Genomic DNA, 20229 nt, shown 5'->3' on the forward strand with positions numbered 1-20229 from the left:
GAGATGTTGAGTGGGGGCAGGTGAAAGGGGACAAGGTCTTTTCCATCCTGGATGCAAACCAAGCCTCTTTGGAGCAGCAGAGGAGCCCAGCTGGATGGGGGGCAGTGCAACACCATGCCATGGACCACACACCCACCCCAGAACATATCTGTAGATACCGATGGATAGATAGATAGATGATAGATAGATATATTGATAGATAGATATAGATGAGGAAGGTTCTCTTTCTCCCTGCTAAATTCCAAAGGGGCCCCAGGACTCCCCTGGACACGGTTTTCAGATCAGTCTTCTAAAGAAGAAAGGAATGGGCTTTAAATGTCTTAAAAACAGCCCACTCAGAGGTGCTTTGCGAGCCAAATTTCTCAATTGTGAAACAAAACAAAGCTAGAAGCCCTTATATGGCGAAAAGCTCAAGGTGAACTTCATAATGAATGCGAGCCAGATGTGCGCTCTCCACTCCCAAGAGTGCCACAATGTCATAACATGTGAGAAAATGAATGCAGATCGTCTGCCCTTTTCCTTCCTTGTCATAGAAGCGCATAAAGCAGACCGATCTCTTCAATTACATTAGCTCTCCAGGAGGGAGGGAGAGCGAGCGAGCGGTCCCTCCAACTGCACAGAATTTATGACTAGAGGGTGTTTCCTGAAAATGCCACTCTTGAAGGAAATAGGAAATTCCTGGAGAAATCCGCCTTCTCCCCATCTTTTACTACTACTACTACTACTACTACTACTACTACTACTAATATATTTATTTCTTACCCGCCTCTCCCTTTGGATCGGGGCGGGGAACAACATTAGTACAGGAATCAACACATCTTAAAGAATTCTTGATTTAACATTGTCTGGGCAGGCCTGCCGGAAAAGGCTAGTCTTCAAAGCTGCCTTAAAATCACAGAGAGAGTTAATTTTATGAATCTCCTCCAGCAGGCTGTTCCACAATCTGATGATGATGATGATGATCATGATTATCATGATTATCATGATGATTACATTTATATCCTGCCTTTTTTCCTCCAAGGAACCCAAGGCAACATACATAATCCTCCTCCTCTCCCTTTTATCCTAACAACAACCCTGTGAGGTAGGCTGGGCTGAGAGTCTGTGTCAAATAGAGTCCAAAGTCACCCAGTGGGTTTCCATGGCCGAGTGGGGACTAGAACCCGGATCTCCTGACTCCCAGTCCAACACTTTAGCCACTACACCACACTGGCTGATGCTGAGAGCTGTCAAATCGTCCCTCTTGCCACTTTATTCCAACATCTTTCTCATGGCCCTGATTTAAAGAGGCTTTAAGCACAGCAGCAGAGCAGAGGCGGGAGGAAAGCGCTGCCCACATCTGGGTGTTTACATCATGTTTCCATCTACAAATGATGGTTCAGCAAATCCTCGGGAATGACATTAAAGGGGAAAGGCTCTCTGCGAGTTCACAGGGAGGGGGCTGCTGTGATTGATAGTGGAAATGACAAAAACTAATGTTGTCATTCTTCTTTTCTCCTCCTCCTCCTCCTTTCTTCCCTACCACTGGGTAGTGTGAGGCAATCCCCTCAGGTGGCAGATGCTAGGGGAGGGAAACAGCACCCCCCACACACACACACACTGACTGACAGTTCATCCTGAGCCACTCGGCCATTCCCATCTTCTGGAGGGCAAAGGTATGAATGCCCTGTGGTCTGACCCGCCCCTTAAACTAGCCTGTTGCTTCAGGTACAGTGGAAGACATGCTCCTGCTACCAGTGTTGAAGTAAGATTCAACTGCAAGTCCCATCAGTTTCTGTACATGAAACAGGAGGCTCATCCACACCAGCAGGATATTCCACTATGAAAGCGGTATGAAATTTATTTATTTATTTATTTATTTATTACATTTTTATACCGCCCAATAGCCGAAGCTCTCTGGGCGGTTCACAAAAATTAAAACCATAATAAAACAACCAACAGGTTAAAAGCACAAATACAAAATACAGTATAAAAAGCACAACCAGGATAAAACCAAACCACGCGGCAAAATTGATACAAGATTAAAATACAGAGTTAGAACAGTAAAATTTAAATTTAAGTTAAAATTAAGTGTTAAAATACTGAGAGAATAAAAAGGTGTTCAGCTGGCGACGAAAGGAGTACAGTGTAGGCGCCAGGCGGACCTCTCTGGGGAGCTCATTCCACAGCCGGGGTGCCACAGCGGAGAAAGCCCTCCTCCTAGTAGCCACCTCCTAGTAGCGGTATATAAAAGGCAGGAGCCACACGACTGCTTTATAGTGGTACTGAAGTGCACTGATAAGTGTTGGGGCCCATGATACATCTATACCAAGCAGGATTTAACACTATGAAAGTGGTATGAAAGTAGAATATGGTCTGTGTCAATGGGCCCCAACAGTTGTCAGTGCACTTCAATACCGTTAAAGCAGTTGTGTGGCTCCTGCCTTCTATACACCACTTTCATACTGCTTTCATAGTGCAATATCCTACTTGGTGTAGATGAGCCCAGGGAGAGGGCGCCATCTTGTCTTTTGCATTAGGCAGCTAATTGTTGTTGTTTTTGCATGAAAATCCATGCATATTTTCATACTTATTTTTTCCAAATGTACAAATCAATTGTGCACAGTTTTGAAATGTATGCATTCTTCTCCCATTGATTAGGGGAGCATATTGTGCACATTTTCCAAAAGTCCACACTTTTCACATGCATTTTTCAAATGTACGCATGCTGTTGAATCCATTGATGGGAAGGCGTCAATCACACCGAAAGCTCAGGATTCGACTTTGACTACAGACTGCGTCCGCATCCATGTTCAGTCTGGAAGGTGCGAACTGAGCAATATTCTGAAGTATTTCTCCTACCTCCCCTACTCCTTACCTTGCTTGTGCACACAAACTCTTCTGATGGTCCTGTCTATTCTATTCAGTCTCCTTTGCTTGAACATCCTCAGTAGGACAATTGTGAGCAGAGCAGAGCACAAAGCTAGCCAAAAGGAGACTCCTGTTCCGTGCCAACAGGACTGATTTGCATGTGAAATACTAACGTATTTCTTTGATTGTAAGACGCCATCGAGTATATAAAGAAGGAAGGGAGAGATGGAGACAGAGAGAGGAATAGAGCTGAGAGAGAGAGAGAGGGTTACTATTGAACAACAGTGCCACCTAGTGAGCGACTATCATCTCAGTTTCCACTTTAATTTCATGCAAATATTGGCCATAGCTACACAGGGCGAAATCCCAGGGTGATACCCAGGATCGTACCTATGTGTTCACATGATGCACAGGGAATCCCGGGATCAGGGAGGGATGAGATCTCACCCTCCCCTTTAGCCCCAGTTTTTCCGTGTGGCCGGGCACCGCGGGTTGACCCAACTCCGCACGATTCCTCATGAGGAGCTGCGAGCCACGCATGGGTTGTACACCGCTCCGGATCCAAATCCTAAATCCGAAGCAGATTGGGGTGATTCGGACCTCTCTAAAACAGATCCGAGGTAGATTGGGGAAGGTCTGAATCGGGCTTTGAAGCAGATCCGGTGTGTGTGTGTGTCCGTGCACAGCCTAATTGGAGACATCTTCTATTTGAAGGTCTGCCAGTCCAAGACTGGTTTAAAGACAGAGAAATCTAAAAAGAGCAAACAGGAGGCCTTGAACTTGCCCATAGCAACATCTGGACAGCAGACCTAGCAGACACACGGGGTACCTGGTCCATCTTCCCAACTATGGTGAGATATATTGTGTTACAGTTTAAATTACAGCAATTATTTTCAAACGTGTATCTATACATCTAACTTAGCACATGCACATGTTATCCAAAGTGGTGTCTTTTTTTTAACCTCTTTTTTGGTGAGGCATTTTGTGGCCAGCCTATATAATGATAAAGTTAGGGAACGGTTTCTTATCAGTAGCTGAGAGTCTTGTGAATTGGGATTTTGTTCATTCTGAAAACTGTAGGCTCAAATGAGTTCAGCGTATTGGTTTTCAGCCCCCACCTTTGCCTTGTAGGCAGTCTTTTGGTCTGGTTACTTGTCTGTCGCCACACCTCCCATGGCAACCATTTTGTGGGGGTGCCCAGGACAGTTTCTCAAATTGCCCAACATGCCCATGGCCCCAAAGGTTGCCTAACCCTCATCAAACCATTAATGTTTGCATAGTTTGCAAACCATTAATGTTTGCAATGTTTGTACAGGGGCTGCTGTCCTTTAAAAAAAAAAAAAAAAGTTCAATCCGAAAAAAGAAAAAAGAAAAGGTTTTGATATAGCTCAAATGATAGCAGATGTTTCCGCATGATTTTGGCTCCCTTGAGCCAATATACCATCCTCAACTTGAGCCATCTTGACATTTTTGAACAGGTAGCAAAGCCTCTTTTTTTTTCAGATTCTGGTACAGATCCAAATCCTCCGTCTCTTGGGCCCTTCTCTGAACAAAACTGCTTAAATTAGAAAAAATAAAATAAACATGTTGCCTTGGGGAGAATCCCTGCCTGGAACAAGCTCATGTTTTATTAAGCAATTCACACAGGGCAATTGTATTAATCATTTATGTGGAGGAGAGCCGTCATCTATAAAGTATTTGTAGAATGCCACATGACAACTAACAGCATTTGGCAGGTGTGTGTGTGTGTTTGCAAAAGGCTGGGGCTTGCCGATGGCACCCATAAATAAATTAATAATAGTAGATCTTACCTGGCAGGGGAAGGAGAGATCGAGGAACAAAGTGATCACACTCATGTTCCATCAGCATCAACGGGATTGGAAGCTCCAGTAAGGATGGGCGAATGAGGAGTGTTTATTTATTGATCTGCAATATTTATATACCACTCCCCAAGATTTTGGAGCAGTAAACAACAAATAGACTAAAAGAATAAAAAACCCCACCATATTAAAGATGCAATTTTTAAAAGAACGAAGTTCTGAAAAAAAGAAACACTTTGTTGTTTATTCGTTCAGTCGTTTCCGACTCTTCGTGACTTCATGGACCAGCCCACGCCAGAGCTTTCTGTCGGCCGTTGCCACCCCCAGCTCCCCCAAGGTCAAGTCTGTCACCTCCAGAATATCATCCCTCCATCTTGCCCTTGGTCGGCCCCTCTTCCTTTTGCCTTCCACTTTCCCTAGCATCAGCCTCTTCTCCAGGGCATCCTGTCTTCTCATTATGTGGCCAAAGTACTTCAGTTTTGCCTTTAATACCATTCCCTCAAGTGAGCAGTCTGGCTTTATTCCCTGGAGTATGGACTGGTTTGATCTTCTTGCAGTCCAAGGCACTCTCAGAATTTTCCTCCAACACCACAGTTCAAAAGCATCTATCTTCCTTCGCTCAGCTTTCCTTATGGTCCAGCTCTCGCAGCCATAGGTTACTGCGGGGAATACCATTGCTTTAACTATGCAGACCTTAGTTGTCAGTGTGGTGTCTCTGCTCTTAACTATTTTATCAAGATTTGTCATTGCTCTCCTCCCAAGAGGTAAACGTCTTCTGATTTCCTGGCTGCAGTCAGCGTCTGCAGTAAACTTTGCGCCCAGAAATACAAAGTCTGTCACTGCCTCCACGTTTTCTCCCTCTAGTTATCAATCAAGCTGGTTGCCATAATCTTGGGTTTTTTGAGGTTTAACTGCAACCCAGCTTTTGCACTTTCTTCTTTCACCTTTGTCATAAAGCTCCTCAGCTCCTCCTCGCTTTCAGCCATCAAAGTGGTGTCATCTGCATATCTGAGATTGTTAATGTTTCTTCCCGCGATTTTAACTCCAGCCTTGGATTCGTCAAGCCCAGCACGTCGTATAATGTGTTCTGAGTACAAGTTGAATAGGTAGTACTGATAAAACCACAACCGGTCATTACCGAAAGCTTCCCGGAACAGCAGTGTTTTCAGGAGGTGCCAGAAGAAATACGATATTGGGGCCTGCCTAACCTCCAAAGTCAGGGAATTCCATAGGAAGGGAGCCACCACACTGAAGGCTCTTCTGTTGGTGGACTCCAATCGGACCATAGGTTTGAGAGCACAAGGATTCTCTGAACGTCATCTTCCTGCTCGTATGTGCCTGACTCTTGCCTGTGCTTGCCATCACCGCTTGCTCTGCATGAACAGGAAAATTGTGCAAATCAAGCAGTGATCGAATGTGAGTTTTGCACTGATGTCCCTAAATTTGTGCAACTTCCCTCACAGACTAAAGCAGGGCTTTCAGTCTGCAGGGACGGGCTGTCCAACACATCCGAAGGACCATGGTTAGGAAAGTCTTATACAGAGTGTTGGTTTTGACTAGGAGGACTACGGTTCAGACCTCTGTTTGAGTAAGAACCTTGCTGGGAGACCTCTCTCTGTCTCTCGGTCTCGGTCTCTCCCTCCCTCCCTAACCAAATCAGTGTTCGTAGTGCACAGCAAGTACCATGTACACCTTCCTGACCTCCTTGGAGGAAGGATGACTATATAAAATATTTGTAGAATGCCACATCTATTTAGTAATATGTTCATGCATTGGGCAGAATCCAATGGGGTGCTTAGGAAGGAAAGGAACCTCTCGTGCAAGCACTGAGTCATTACTGACTCTTGGAGGGACACCAGCTTTCGCTGACGTTTTCTTGGCCGGCCTTATAGTGGGGTGGTTCGCCGTTGCCTTCCTCGGCCATTTTTTCTTTTCCCCCCAGCTAACTGGGTACTCATTTTACTGACCTCAGGAGGATGGAAGGCTGAGTCGACCCGAGCCGGCTGCCTGAAACCAGCTTCCGCTGGGATCGAACTCAGGCTGTGGGGATAGTTTCAGCTGCAGAAACTGCTGCTTTACTGCTCTGTACCACACGAGGCTTGTCATAATGGAGTGCTTACACCCCTGCTAATTCTCTTCTGCAAGTTGTGGCTGCTGCTGATTCCATTGCGCAAGCGGGACCCTCTGCTTATGCCAGGGAGATTTAGTGCTTCCGACAGAAAGCCCCGAAATGAGCGAAAATTGTCATTTTTGGGAGGAGGCAGGTCTGTCAATCTCCTTCTGCCAGGAATGAGCATTTCTGCTCATTTCAGGTTGTTCTGGAAGCACTAAATCGATGTTGTGCAATAGACAAAGCAGGGTAAAACGGCACATCAGCAAAGCAATAAGGAAGCTCTGGATCCATTGCGTGTGCAGCCATTCTTCTGGTACAATATCTAAGAAAGATAGAATGACTAAGAACTGAATATTTCTAAAAAAAACCCGATATATATTGAGCTAAACGTTTTGGCTTCCATTCCTCATCAGTTACTGTGCCGCTACATGCATGCCAGGAATGGCAGTTTGGAATGCTTGGAGATTAAAATTCCTTAGGAGAAAAAGCAGGCATGACGGGTATAATGCCTACAAATTGCCCTCCAGATTAAGGCCATTTGGACTAAGAGTTATGAGTCTGTAGGTCCAGACATTTTCCCTTTTGTCAAGCACCTTACTGTCTGTGATTCTTACCCCCCAAAAAACTGGAGCAGCCCTGTTGCAAGACATTTCAATTCACCTACACAAAGTATCTCGGATTGTATTGCTTCCAATATAACAAACAAAAGAGACTTCTTCACACAGAGCATAGTTAAATTATGGAATTCACTACCACAAGATGTAGTGACGGCCACCAATTTGGATGGCTTTAAAAGGGGAATGGATAAATGCCTGGAGGAGAAGGCATGGCTACTAGCCCTGATGGCTAGGTGCTACCACCAGTATCCAAGGCTGTGCACCAGTTGCTTGGGAACATGGGTGTGAGGGTGCCGTTGCACCACATCCTGCCTTGTTGGTCCCTGGTTGACAACTGATCAGCCACTTTCTGAACAGAGTGCTGGACTAGATGGACCCTTGGTCTGATCCAGCAGGGCTCTTCTGATGTTGTTATGTACACATAGGCACAAAGGAGACAAGCTCTGGTGCTTAGAGATTTTGTATAATTTTTTATTCTTATTTGTATCCAAAGGTGCTCAACGTTTCAGACAGGGAGTCCTTCATCAGGAGCTGAAAAAAGTTAATGAGCTGTCAAAGAGCTACTGTAGTGCAAGGATTTTCAGATTGCAGTCTGCAGTTTAAAATACTTATTTTTATTTATTTATTTATTGCATTTCTATACCGCCCAATAGCCGGAGCTCTCTGGGCGGTTCACAAAAATTAAAACCATTCAAAGTATAAAACAACAGTATAAAACCATAATATAAAATACAATATAAAAACACAACCAAGATAAAAACAGCAGCAATGCAAAAATACAAATTTAAAACAGCAAGTTCAGATTAATTTATAGACTGTTAAAATGCTGGGAGAATAAAAAGGTCTTCACCTGGTGTCTAAAAGAATATAATGTAGGCGCCAAGTGAACCTCTCTGGAGAGCTCGTTCCACAGCCGGGGTGCCACAGCAGAGAAGGCCCTCCTCCTGGTAGCCACCTGCCTCACTTCCTTTGGCAGGGGCTCACGGAGAAGGACCCCTGAGGATGACCTTAGGGTCCTGGCAGGTACATATGGAAGGAGGCGTTCCTTCAGATAGCCTGGCCCCAAGCCGTTTAAGCTTTGAATGTTAGTACCAGCACTTTGAATCGGGTCCGGACCTCGACTGGCAGACAATGAAGCTGGAAAAAGACTGGCGTGATGTGATCTCGTCGGCCAGTCCCTGTTAGTAGGTGGGCTGCCCTGTTTTGTACCAGTTGAAGTTTCCAGACTAATACTGTAGTTTTCAACGTTCTGTGCTGTGAATTTTAAAGAGCCGTGTTAGCAAGTCAAGGTCTTATGTACACGAACAGAGGATGCCTTCAAACAGGAAACCGTGTTCTTCAAAGGCACAGAGCCATCCTGCTGGTTTAGTGGCACGTCTGAGTTCCAACATTTGTGGGACGGTGTAAAAGCCGGAACGGAACGGAACAGGCCGGAACAGCCCCATTATATTAAAAAATCATACCAAAAACAGTGGCATGTGTTAGCAACACTTGAGAACAATATTTTAGGACTAAAACCATACCAATATTATATCACTATTAACCCCAAAACTCCCAAAACGACGTCCGGAACAGAATGGGATGGCCGGAACGGCCACTAGGGAACGAGCGATATCAACCAAACTCACCAGTCATACATAACTAAATGGCAGGGATGCAATAAGCCCCAAAAGTTGCCCCGAAACCACGTTCAGATACCCGTTCCGGGCAAAAACGTGTATTGCGCAAAACGGGCCGTAACGGCAGCTTCCCAATGAGGAAAGTCAACCAAACTCACCAGATGCACAGGACAAGGTGGGACAAATATAGAAAGCTCCAAACGTTGCCCCGAAACCACGTTCAGATACCCGTTCCGGGCAAAAACGCGTACTGAGCAAAACCGGCCGTAACGGCAGCTTCCCAATGAGATAAGTGAACCAAACTCACCAGATGCACATAACTAGGTGGGACAAATATAGAAAGCTCCAAAAGTTGCCCCCAAACCACGTTCAGACACCGGTTCCGGGCAAAAACGCGTATTGCGCAAAACGGGCCGTAACGGCAGCTTCCCAATGAGGAAAGTCAACCAAACTCACCAGATGCACATGACAAGGTGGGACAAATATAGAAAGCTCCAAAAGTTGCCCCCAAACCACGTTCAGACACCGGTTCCGGGCAAAAACGCGTATTGCGCAAAACGGGCCGTAACGGCAGCTTCCCAATGAGGAAAGTCAACCAAACTCACCAGATGCACATGACAAGGTGGGACAAATATAGAAAGCTCCAAACGTTGCCCCGAAACCACGTTCAGATACCCGTTCCGGGCAAAAACGCGTACTGAGCAAAACCGGCCGTAACGGCAGCTTCCCAATGAGATAAGTGAACCAAACTCACCAGATGCACATAACTAGGTGGGACAAATATAGAAAGCTCCAAAAGTTGCCCCCAAACCACGTTCAGACACCGGTTCCGGGCAAAAACGCGTATTGCGCAAAACGGGCCGTAACGGCAGCTTCCCAATGAGGAAAGTCAACCAAACTCACCAGATGCACATGACAAGGTGGGACAAATATAGAAAGCTCCAAAAGTTGCCCCGAAACCATGTTCAGATACCCGTTCCGGGCAAAAGTCTGTGTTGCGCCAAACGGGCCGTAACGGCAGCTTCCCAATGAGGAAAGTCAACCAAACTCACCAGATGCACATAACTAGGTGGGGCAAATATAGAAAGCTCCAAACGTTGCCCCGAAACCACGTTCAGATACCCGTTCCGGGGGGGAAACGCGTATTGCGCTAAATGGGCCGTAACGGCAGCTTCCCAATGAGGTAAGTGAACCAAACTCACCAGATGCACATAACTAGGTGGGACAAATATAGAAAGCTCCAAAAGTTGCCCCGAAACCATGTTCAGATACCCGTTCCGGGCAAAAGTCTGTGTTGCGCAAAACGGGCCGTAACGGCAGCTTCCCAATGAGGTAAGTCAACCAAACTTTTTGTATGTCTCTTTGCACATGTGCTATGCAGTGGCTCACCTGTCCCTTTCCCAGCAGACATGGTGCCTGTACGGCAGTGGATTGCAAATGAACTTCTCAAGCACAAATCACTTCTTCCACGGCCAAGTTTAATGCAGAGACAGCAGCAGAGAATAAAGAAGCAAATAAATCAGAGAGAAATTAAGCAATTCAATAGTCCTGTTTCTAGAAAACCACCGAAGAACATTTTCTACAATCCAGTTCTTGTCTTCAGCAATACAACAGTATTACACTTCATCTAGGTCTTTGTGCTTAATGGGTGATCGGTGCAAGAAACCCAAGGAGGACACCATGGTTCTGTGCGAGGGAGCATGTCAGGACTGGCACCATCATTCTTGCCTTGAGATAAATCAAGCTTCTCGTGGTATATTCAAATGTCCAAAGTGTTGTGAGAAATGAATAATCTACACTGTAGGCAAAAATTTATGTTAACAGGTGCTATATGTTAGCATTTACATTTACACACACACACACGCACACACACAGAGAGAGAGAGAGAGAGAGAGAGAGAGAGAGAGAGAATATAGATATTATGTACATTGTTTTTGTTCTTACTGTTTGTGGTTATTTTTCTTGTATTCATGTTTTCATAAAGAATATGACTAAAGAAGCATATATGTTAATAAAGCTTCAGAACATCACAGCCAATGACAATGGGTTATACTGAATCAAACAAATGGTCAACCTAGCTCCCTCTTATTCACATGGGGCTAACCTATTCAAGACACCTAACATACAATTTAAAATTGTGTGATTGGCTTTTAAAAATAAATTCCATGTTTGGGGAGGGGAGGGGTACCTGTCAAGATTGTGGAATGTGGGCATTAACGCTTTGTCTCCTGGTGTGATAAGGGTGACCAGATGACCCGGAAAACCTGGGAGACCTCTGGAAAAACGGAGATCTCCAGGGCAACCGGGACTGGCACCCAATTTCTTGGGGGAAAGGGCTGAGGGGGAAGGCCTCCATCAGCCCTGGAAGGGGTTGGGGGGCCGCGTTTTTGGACTTCCTGGAATGCAGCCTCCAGTACTCCCATGGAAATCCTCAAAAGACCTGGGCTTTTTTGACAGAACATTTATATCCCACCCGCCACCCAGAAACGCATGGTGAACTGCAATGGCCTTTCCCAATTTTGTAATAACCCTGTGGAATAAGTTAGGTTGAAAGATGTGAATAGCCACAGGTCATTGTAAGCTTCATGATGGAATGAGACAGCCCAACCCCAACAATGCCATCATAGACTGATATTTTAAGCACACTACCAAACCACATGACAACTATGGGCTTCTGTAGGAAACCATCTTTGCAGAACTTCACTCTGGATTCTGAGAAAGTTTATTAAATGTTCCAGTTAGTACAATGAAAGTAGTTTATTTGATTGCATTCACACACATAGAAGTTGCCTTTCGAGGCAATTTCCCTACAATAGATAGTGCCTCATTTTCCTCACCCATAATTTTCTTTTCCAGCTAATTTTGGGAATATGAACTATGGCCCGGAATGGGTAACAGAACCTGACTTTCATGGAAATTTCAGAGGTTATTATATCTGTCCCATCTAGTAATGAGCTTCTGGTGAGTTTCGTTGACTTACCTCATTGGGAAGCTGCCGTTACGGCTCGTTTTGGGCAATACAGACTTTTGCCCGGAACGGGTATCTGAACGTGGTTTCGGGGCAACTTTTGGAGCTTTTTACATCTGTCCCACCTAGTAATGCGCATCTGGTGAGTTTGGTTGACTTACCTCATTGGAAAGCTGCCGTTATTTTGCCCGGAACGGGTATCTGAACGTGGTTTCGGGGCAACTTTTGGAGCTTTCTATATTTATCCCACCTTGTCATGTGCATCTGGTGAGTTTGGTTCACTTATCTCATTGGGAAGCTGCCGTTACGGCCCGTTTTGCGCAATACGCGTTTTTGCCCGGAACGGGTATCTGAACGTGGTTTCGGGGCAACTTTTGGAGCTTTCTATATTTGTCCCACCTTGTCATGTGCATCTGGTGAGTTTGGTTCACTTATCTCATTGGGAAGCTGCCGTTACGGCCCATTTAGCGCAATACGCGTTTTTGCCTGGAACGGGTATCTGAACATGGTTTCGGGGCAACGTTTGGAGCTTTCTATATTTGTCCTACCTTGTAATGTGCGTCTGGTGAGTTTGGTTCACTTATCTCGTTGGGAAGCTGCCGTTATGGCCGATTTTGCGCAATACACGTTTTTGCCCGGAACGGGTATCTGAACGTGGTTTTGGGGCAACTTTTGTGGCCTATTGCATCCCTGCCATTTAGTTATGCATGTCTGGTGAGTTTGGTTGATATCGCTCGTTCCCTAGTGGCCGTTCCGGCCATCCCATTCTGTTCCGGACGTCGTTTTGGGAGTTCTGGGGTTAATAGTGATATAATATTGGTATGGTTTTAGTCTTAAAATATTGTTCTCAAGTGTTGCTAACACATGCCACTGTTTTTGGTATGATTTTTTAATATAATGGGGCTGTTCCGGCCTGTTCCGTTCCGTTCCGGCTTTTACACCGTCCCAACATTTGTTTCTTAAGAGACAGAAACTTGCTGACCCCCAGTGCTGTGAAGAAACACCATTAAAAAAAAATAGACAGGAAAGTGTTTGACCATATCATCACTCAAGTGAAATATTAAAAACTACTGTGCAAACAAGTCAAATCCTTTTTGTTTTCTTTTTAAATAAATGCCACCCCCATGCTAGCCCAAATTATCCCCAAAGAATCCCAGAAATGCTCAACAGCTTTCCTTGTTTGTTGATTTTTTTTATTTTTAAACAACAGGATGTTAACGGTGATTCTTTTAACAGCAGTGCCCCAGGAATGAACTAAAGGAACTCCTTTTCAGCTGTGATTTCTTCTGTTGCACATGACTCACACTCAAATATTGCAAGCTGAAGTTGAGGAGAGGAACAGACTGAAGACATTACGAACCTCCCCCTTGTGTGATTGGCTCTTGGTACAGTCCAAAGGGTTGTCAGGTTAAAAAGTCAGGAGTTCTCTGTTTGCTGTAGTGCTTCTGTGTGTGTTTGCATGAGAGATCAAAAACCCGTAGAGCAAAGCCAATCCAGGTAAGTGATTGGGTCAGTATGCAATGATTATTTTTATGGGATTCTTTTATCAGTGTCTTCCCACCCCAATATTCAGCAGTTGCTGAGCTGAGTGAAACTCTTCTATGATACCAACCGATGATGTTTTGATGGTGGCAATGAACGATATTGAAGATAATGGCAAAACTGTAATTCGTACCTTAAGGAGTTAAAAAAAAGATTTGGCTGTCACAGCAGGGTGGCGTGTGCATTTTTTCCAGGGGCAAAAAAAGTTTACACAAAATCTGTTTGTTGCTGCAGGCAGAAATAGAAACAGGCGCCCACGGTACTGGAAACCTGAGCACTGTTTTGGAACTCTCATGGTCACGTCAGCTACATACACATTACAAATACAGAAATATCCTTCATTTGTGACCACATCAAAATATCATCTGGTATCAAAATCTGTGCTTCATTGCACATTTTTCTTATGGGCCTCCATATCATACTCTCCAACCGGCCCCTTTTTTAGAAACAGTTGAGTCCTGCTAATATACACACTTTTTTTCTGTGCACCTTCCACTAACATACACATTTTTGTGTGCATTATTTGTTCATGGAATTTGAATGAAAAATTCAGAGAAGTGTGACATTTTGAAGAATAGCTGAGTGTTGGTTTGCATATAAGTTTGAAAGTGTAAATTAGGAGAATGGATGAATTTCTCTCCCGTCCCTATACTTATGTTTTTGGTCTTTAATCCGTTATTAACCAAAACAGTTAACACTTTGTTGGCTTTTAAACTGGTTGGAAGAGTTGCAATTGCAGAGTAAAGAAACACAGCAAGAGTGGAACTCTCAGCATGTGTAATAGTGCAGATGTGAGCATGGGAGTTTCAGGCCAGAACATCTGGAGGGCCATAAGTGTAGAGATTTAGAGCATTACAAGCTTGTCTCTATTTTCATCTGTTAGATGTTGGCAGGGATGCTCTGTGGAAGATGCATTAGGTATTTAAAATGATGTCAAAGGCTGTAGAACTTGGGGTCTAGCAAAGCCAGTATGGACCACAAGCCATGCATGTATTGTTTAACTTGCTGCATCTGTGGCATTTTTTTATATCAAATTTGTTTGAAAATGGGCATAATTGTAGACCTCTGTAAGCAGATAGCAGGTGCCTCATTTCAGGATAATTGTTCAATATGTGTCACTTTTATAAGCAAAAAACAATTGAGGCCTATAATGGCAGCAGCATTTTTGGGTGAATTGCCTTAACTACTGAGCCCCTTTCGTACAGTCATGTATTACGGCCGGTCAGAGATGTAAGGCCTCCACCTTCATGCACTCTAACACAGCCTTTGCACAACTTGGGTGCCCAGAACTTGGACTATAACACCATCATCTCTGACAACTGGCTGCACCGGCTAGAGATAATGGGGGATTCTGGTCCATCTGGGGACCCAGGTTTGGGAAGGACTACTTTAAATATTTCAGAGATACTTTGTATACTTGTAACACACCCACTTTGACATTACTCATAGGGATGCTTGAGGAATTCAACCTTTGAGAGTCCCGATATCATCTGACCTGTTCAGTGACTCCCAGACTAATGTGTCAATCAGAACGTAGCTATCCATTAGATTTCGGCCGTCTCCGAATGTTGTAGTGCAGTTCCCTGCTAAAACAATGCATCAAAATGCACTGAAAACGCATATGTTGAGACAAAATCAGAAATACACATTGCAAAGAAAAAATGTTTTTAAAATATATATTTAAATACAGATTATATCCTATCCTGCACTAGCCTTGGAAGACTCTTGACAGTTCCATTTCTGCTTTAAATATCTGAATATTTAGTTGGTTGTTTATCTCACAATGGATCTAGTTATATGAACTACAGAATTGCTGCAACTCAAACATGTTCAGCAACACATGCTATCTAGATAGGCAGGTATCTAGCATTGTGTGTGTGTGGAAAGGAAGCATTGATTGAAGTAATGCTTCCTGTCTATTTTTACTGTCCTTATATGCATACACCTACCACCCATACAGATGCAAATTTCTACACCAGCAGGACTAATGGTCAGGTCAATGAGAGTTGTAGTAGACATCACCAGTGGTTTACAGAAACCCAAAGAACACTTGAATTGCATGCATTTTGTTTTGGCAGTTTTTGGCCTAATCTGTACCTACAGCCCTTTCCTAATGGAGGAGGGATAATTGCAAGGTGTCACGCACCTTGTGGGGCACACGCAAGGGAAGTTTCCCACAAGTAAAGGAGACGTGTGGCCTGTGACAGCAGTTCCGAATGTGTATCGGGAGAAGTGGGTGGGACTGTATAGATGGGTATGGGGCATGGAATTATTATTTTTTAATATCTCCTCCGAGATGTGCATCAGCACAGACACACAGTAGCGCAAAGGAGGAGATAGGTACTTTGTCGTTTTTTGTGTTAAAAAAAATACAGATAGTTGGCACCAAGACATGCTTATAACCAATCAAAAAATGTGCCAAAATGGCGGATGTCCACTCCTACACACATTTGAAACTGGCAGCGGGTTGGCTGTTTGCTGAGCTGGGAGCTCATGCTGAACAGCAACAGCTTCAGGAAGGGGGGCACATGAGCCGTGTACTTTGGGATCAGAGATATTCTGGGAAAACTGAGCGGTCGTCCCAAGATTACTGCAGAGTAGGTGAATGTCATGTGCCCTGGTAGGGACAACCTCGATATAATCTCTGAATAAACAGCTTGTATAGACACAGCCTGAGGCAGGCAGCTAAATGAGGATATGGGACAACATGAATGCCTGCTGGGGAAGCATTCAGCTTGATAGGAAAAACTGAATTATAGGAAGGGAACCTATAAAACTGCTCACTCACAGGTCAATTCAGGCAATCATTCTCCCCCCACTCCCCATTCATGGTGAATCGCTGCACATTTGAAAATATGCAGAATTAAGCCAAGTCAACCTGCCCATGAGATGTTTGACCCATTCAAAGGGCACAAGCATTACCAGCTTTTCCAAGTGGCTATTGTAGCTATGCCTTTAACTATATTGAATATGCAGGAATGAACCCATTCAGTTTTTCATTGTATAGGGTTAAAAGTTATCACTTGCTAATAGAGATGAACAAATTGGTCTATATCTGGTCTGCAACAGCTTTGCATGTATTGTCTGATATGCCCAGTTTTTTCAATTTGGTTTTAGAAATGCTTAAAGTAATGCATTTATTTTGGTACACAGCTTTCTTTATGTATACATTTGTTTCCCTAATGTATGCCTTATTTCCCCAATATACACATTTTTGCATGCATTTTTGAGCCAAAAACTGTAACACAAATTTGAGATAAGAGAGCAGAGCTGTTTTCTGATCCACACATTACTCTAGGAGGTGTGAATTAGGTCAGTACACTTTTAAAAAATGGACCAATCAAAATAAATAAAACCCCAATCTTACCTGCTATTGGGCTTCTGTTAAAAGCGCCAATCAAAAGTTGGCAACCACAAAGAACGTTGTCTTTTGTACATCTGCAATCACTCAGGGTTAACCTATGATCCCTGGAATCAATGCTAGTGGTGGAAGACTTCACGGGGCTGTAAAAAGCTAAGTGCAGAGTTTTGCAAGTTTCAAGCAATAAATGAAAGAAAAGTATTTCCATCAACAATTATGCAGAGTTTAATGGGGTTGCTTCTTGCACAATTCAAAAATAAATTGCAATGTTGTAGCCTGACAGTCTTATAATCAAATCATTTAGATGCTCTCAGTCTCTGGAACCCAGACTGAAAAGAAGCAACAATCTTAGGGCATGAAACAGTCCTGTGCTCATTTTCATGGAAGTAAACTCCAGTTAACAAAGTGTGATTTACCTCAGAGTAAGCAGTTATGGAATGGTGTCGTTGCAATTCATGGAAAAGACTTTCCTTAAAGTGTGATGCCAAGAAACAGTGGGTTGCACCATGAACAACACAACTTCATGGGCAGGGCTAATTGTATTTCTGGGATAATGCTGATCTATTTATTTATATTTATTTATTTATTACAATTATATACTGCTCCCATAGCCAGGGCTCTCTGGGCGGTTTACAGAAATTCTAAAATTTAGATAAAAACGAGTATACAAAATTTAAAACTCTAAAACACAGAACATACACACATAAAACATTAAAAACTGTTTAAAAAAAACTAAACTTGTGGGTGATTAAGATGTGCCGCCATATGCTTGGGCAAAGAGGAAAGTCTTAAGCTGGTGCCGGAAAGATGGCAGCGTTGGCGCCAGGCGAGCCTCGTCAGGGAGATCATTCCATAGTCTGGGGGCCACCACCGAAAAGGCTCTATCCCTCGTTGCCACACTCCGAGCCTCTCTCAGAGTACGCACCCAGAGGAGGACCTTAGATGTTGAACGTAGTGACCAGGTATATTCACGTCGGGAGAGGCGTTCCATCAGGTATTGTGGTCCCAAGCCATGTAAGGCTTTATAGGTCAAAGCCAGCACCTTGAATTGGGCTCGGAAACATACAGGCAGCCAGTGCAAGCGGACCAGAGCAGGTGTTATATGGTGTTTTCTGATCCTATGAGAAAGACCCATTCATCCAGCCCATGAGAGTACATTCAGTGGAGGCTGGTGGCTCCAAGTTCTGTGAGGCTGTGAATCTATTCTGGGTTTTAGTCAAAACCAGCCAGAGCTCTAAAAGAGCTCTTCAGGGTGCTGAGCCCTATCCCCAAAATAGGTTCAGCACCTTGGACAGATCCTTCAGAGTTCTGGCTGGTTTTGACTAAAGCTCAGAATGGATTCACAGCCTCACCAAAATCAGAGCCACCCGCCTCCACTGGCTACTCTTATGGGCACTCCGCCAGTCGCCATATTGAATTCTGCCACAGGGAAGCAGGTTCCACACCACTGGTATGGCCAGTTAAAAAGAGCAGGTGGCAGGTGATGGGGAAAAACCCTCTGCTTGGGACCTTGGAAAGTTGCTGCCGGTCAGAGCCAAGTTTTTAGAGGGGAACCCCTCCTCAACAGCCACCTCTCCCTCAAGGAGTCTACTTGTTCACCAGCGTTGTTACCAGATGCTCCTCCACCTCATTACTGCTACCACTTGCTTGCTTGAGCACGTAAACAGTGGCATCTGCTATTCCTCTTTCACACCACTACAGCCATTGTCCAGGCCAGAGTGAGAGGCAGGTGAACAAGCAGGGTCTTGTCAGTGGGCCCCTGCCTGGATGTGGGCCCTCGTCAGGTGCCCAACTATGCCGATCCTGGATGCCAACTCTGCTCAGAGTGAACAATACTACTAGCCTAGATAGCTGAATAGAGTCTGAGCTCCATTCCTATGTTTGTACAAAGGAAGACTGCATTTCTCTCACACCCTGTTCAGATGGCACACTAAGCCATGGTGGTTAAGCATTTTGAACTAAACACTATGGCTTACTGTGTCATGTGAACCATTTCTAACCATGGTGGCTACACAACCACAGTTTAAAGATGTTCACTAACCATTTGCTGCAAAAACATTAGCAGCCTAATCATGGCATAGTGTGTCATCTGAATAGCCCCCCCTCTCTTCATGTATGTCCGTGTGTGTGTGTGTGTGTGTGTGTGTGTGAGAGAGAGAGAGAGAGAGAGAGAGAGAGAATGCCACAAGTGTTTAGACACGCAGCTCGTTATTAGTATGCAGACCATCAACTCAGCTCCATCTGAATTCTGATTTTAATATGTGATCCATCATTTGAGATCAATGGTTAGATTATTGCTCTTGCCCTAAATGTACTTCTTGATGTGTTGAGTCAAATTGATTCAGCAATAAGCGGGGTCTACAAAACAATCTGTCTTCCTTTTGTCCAGACATAGTGCCATGAGTTCTACTACTTCAGTAAAACCCTTCAAAGACCAAAAGTATGAAGACCTCAAGCAGGAGTGCCTTGAACAAAGGAAGCTCTTTGAAGACCCTGAATTTCCAGCTTCTGATGCATCTCTCTTCTACAGCGGTCCTCCACCGGGCAAAGTGGAATGGAAACGCCCCAAGGTATTCAAGAAGTGCACATTTGACATGGGCCTGGTGGTTATTTCCAAGATTTGGGAGAGTTCTGTCTGTTTAATTGTCTGATTTGGGGGTAACTTATCTTGAGCCTTACGGGCACACATGCTGCCATTTCTCTCCTCTGTCCTTCTTCTCACACCATGACTGAAGACTTCCAGGGTTAACTAACCATAGTCTCCTGTTATGTCGGAACTGTATCATTCATTCGGAATGCACGTTTCAGGAAGGTTCCATATGAAGAATGCACAGAAACCATTCCCCGTTATGTCTTTCAATATCATATTTATAAGGAAGCAAGAGAAAGTTCATCTTTCCCCCAGCCCTGTCCTTGGATTCATTATGGGTCCATTTTAAATTATTTTATTTTTTTCCCCCTTACAAATGAAGACAGGCTGGTTGGTTACTAAGAAAGCCACCATCTCTTGCCTCTTTGTGCAAACAGATGGAGGCAAAATCTATGTGGGAAATTAACTGAAGGCTCTCCCTTGATTTGCATCATCTGCATTTTGTTTAAATGCTTCTTTTGCAATAAATAAATAAATAAATCATTGTTTGGGCTGGGCGGTGTTTATGTTCTCATTGTCTTTCATTAGGCCCGATGGTCAAAACAATATAATTGACTTTCTTATGATCCTGGCAACTGCTAAAGCCCTCTTGGGAGTAGAATGAAGAAAACAAGGATGAGCAAATTTCCATTTCTGTTTCTCCCCCCCTCCCTAATTGTTCCATGGTTTTGTTCTCCTCCTCCTCCTCA

The 20229-nt window shown here is 44.2% G+C and overlaps 1 protein-coding gene across 2 annotated transcripts in view; it reads left to right on the plus strand.

The window, feature by feature from the left end:
* The window catches only part of CAPN6 (calpain 6), a 325901-nt gene that overhangs the window by 244997 nt on the left and 60675 nt on the right, over positions 1-20229 (plus strand). Inside the window, exons 1-2 of one of the 2 annotated variants that reach the window (XM_063141866.1) lie at positions 13370-13484; positions 19280-19460. The exons of the other annotated variant lie outside the window; for it this stretch is intronic. Of the exons in view, the coding sequence (XP_062997936.1) occupies positions 13447-13484; positions 19280-19460 (219 nt within the window). The 5' untranslated portion in view covers positions 13370-13446. Of the gene's footprint in view, positions 1-13369; positions 13485-19279; positions 19461-20229 lie in introns of those variants that run through there. 2 annotated transcript variants of the gene reach the window in all.

The sequence above is a fragment of the Elgaria multicarinata genome, chromosome 15, assembly GCF_023053635.1.
Source record: "Elgaria multicarinata webbii isolate HBS135686 ecotype San Diego chromosome 15, rElgMul1.1.pri, whole genome shotgun sequence".
In the NCBI taxonomy this organism is placed as follows: domain Eukaryota; kingdom Metazoa; phylum Chordata; class Lepidosauria; order Squamata; family Anguidae; genus Elgaria; species Elgaria multicarinata.